We start from the raw sequence: 1,148 nt of genomic DNA, 5'->3' as shown, positions 1-1,148 counted from the left end.
ATTTTCAGCTAAAACGGATATTACAATGAAATTGCTAAATGCAGTCCGCTTCGCAAAAATCTAATAAATAGAACAGAAATATTACCATAATTAATAAGGAGCAGCCAAACACAATTATTATCAGCACAATGATAATTAGGGCCATTTGGAAAGCAAGGCTATTTGTTATTAGCCGAATATAAATCTCCACAGTAGACAATTCTGAAATTGAATAATATTTGCAAATTCCCTTGGTTTTGCATGAATTAAACTTACTTTTTTCACAAAACGTTCCTTCGTATTTATAGGAGCAATCACATTTATATGCATTGTTCGTGACTTGAAGACATGCTGCATCATTTTGACAAAGTGCTTTTTCACAGCTGCCAATTTCTGTAAATGTCAAAAAAAATGCACAAATTACACTTACTATTAAACACTTCCTTTAAATATAATGATCAGAAAACAATTTATGAAAGAAATAAAAATATACTGCTCAATCAAGTAACTTACTCAGTTCGCAGTTAGTACCAAAAAACTGATCATCACATTCACATACATTGCCTGATTGAAGCAAAACGCAAACTCCTTCATTTAGGCACTGCTCATTTGATTGACACACTTCGACAACTGAAATATAGGTTTGAAATCAATGTAAACAGCATATTCAGAGGGATGTACAGTGTAGAAAGGAAGTGCATATTCGCTCATTGCTGATATTAATTACAATAAAAAGTAAAATAAAAAATGACGTAATTACCATCGGTGCAGTTCATTCCTGAAAAACCGTTGGTACAATGACATCTATAATTCCCTCTGTAGTTGCGGCAGGTGCCTCCATTTAGACACCATTTGCGCTCACTGCATAAATCTGCAGCTGAAACATTAAATTACAGATTAAACTCGCTACTTTAACAACAGTCAAAATAAAAATTAATTCAAAACTTAAAATCCTCCATTAAAAACTTTACACTGATAATATATGCAATTTTTTTAAAGTATTACTTTCTTCACAAAATTCTCCAAACTGCTCACTACGCAAACAAACGCATACAAGCTCAATTTCTGTCGCTTTCACCTGTCCCTTTTGCCGTTCGCATTTCTCTTTGAACGTTTCATATTCAATCCTAGTATACTTGTAGTGATCGCAAACTACAAAGTCCTCTTTT

At 32.9% G+C, this 1,148-nt stretch overlaps 1 protein-coding gene across 1 annotated transcript; it reads right to left on the bottom strand.

The window, feature by feature from the left end:
- Positions 1-85: 85 nt before the first annotated feature.
- Tsp_13900 (conserved hypothetical protein) lies at positions 86-856 on the bottom strand (the record flags this gene model as incomplete). The annotated part of the gene is made up of 4 exons (XM_003367171.1): positions 86-201; positions 256-372; positions 493-609; positions 740-856. Coding segments are annotated over 4 exons (467 nt in total), but the record flags the coding sequence as incomplete, so codon positions are not given.
- Positions 857-1,148: the final 292 nt, after the last annotated feature.

This window comes from Trichinella spiralis (genome assembly GCF_000181795.1).
Source record: "Trichinella spiralis strain ISS 195 chromosome Unknown Scfld4713, whole genome shotgun sequence".
NCBI classification, from domain to species: domain Eukaryota; kingdom Metazoa; phylum Nematoda; class Enoplea; order Trichinellida; family Trichinellidae; genus Trichinella; species Trichinella spiralis.
The sequence above is the reverse complement of the archived record's forward strand: the minus strand, read 5'-3'. Positions and strand labels throughout refer to the sequence as shown.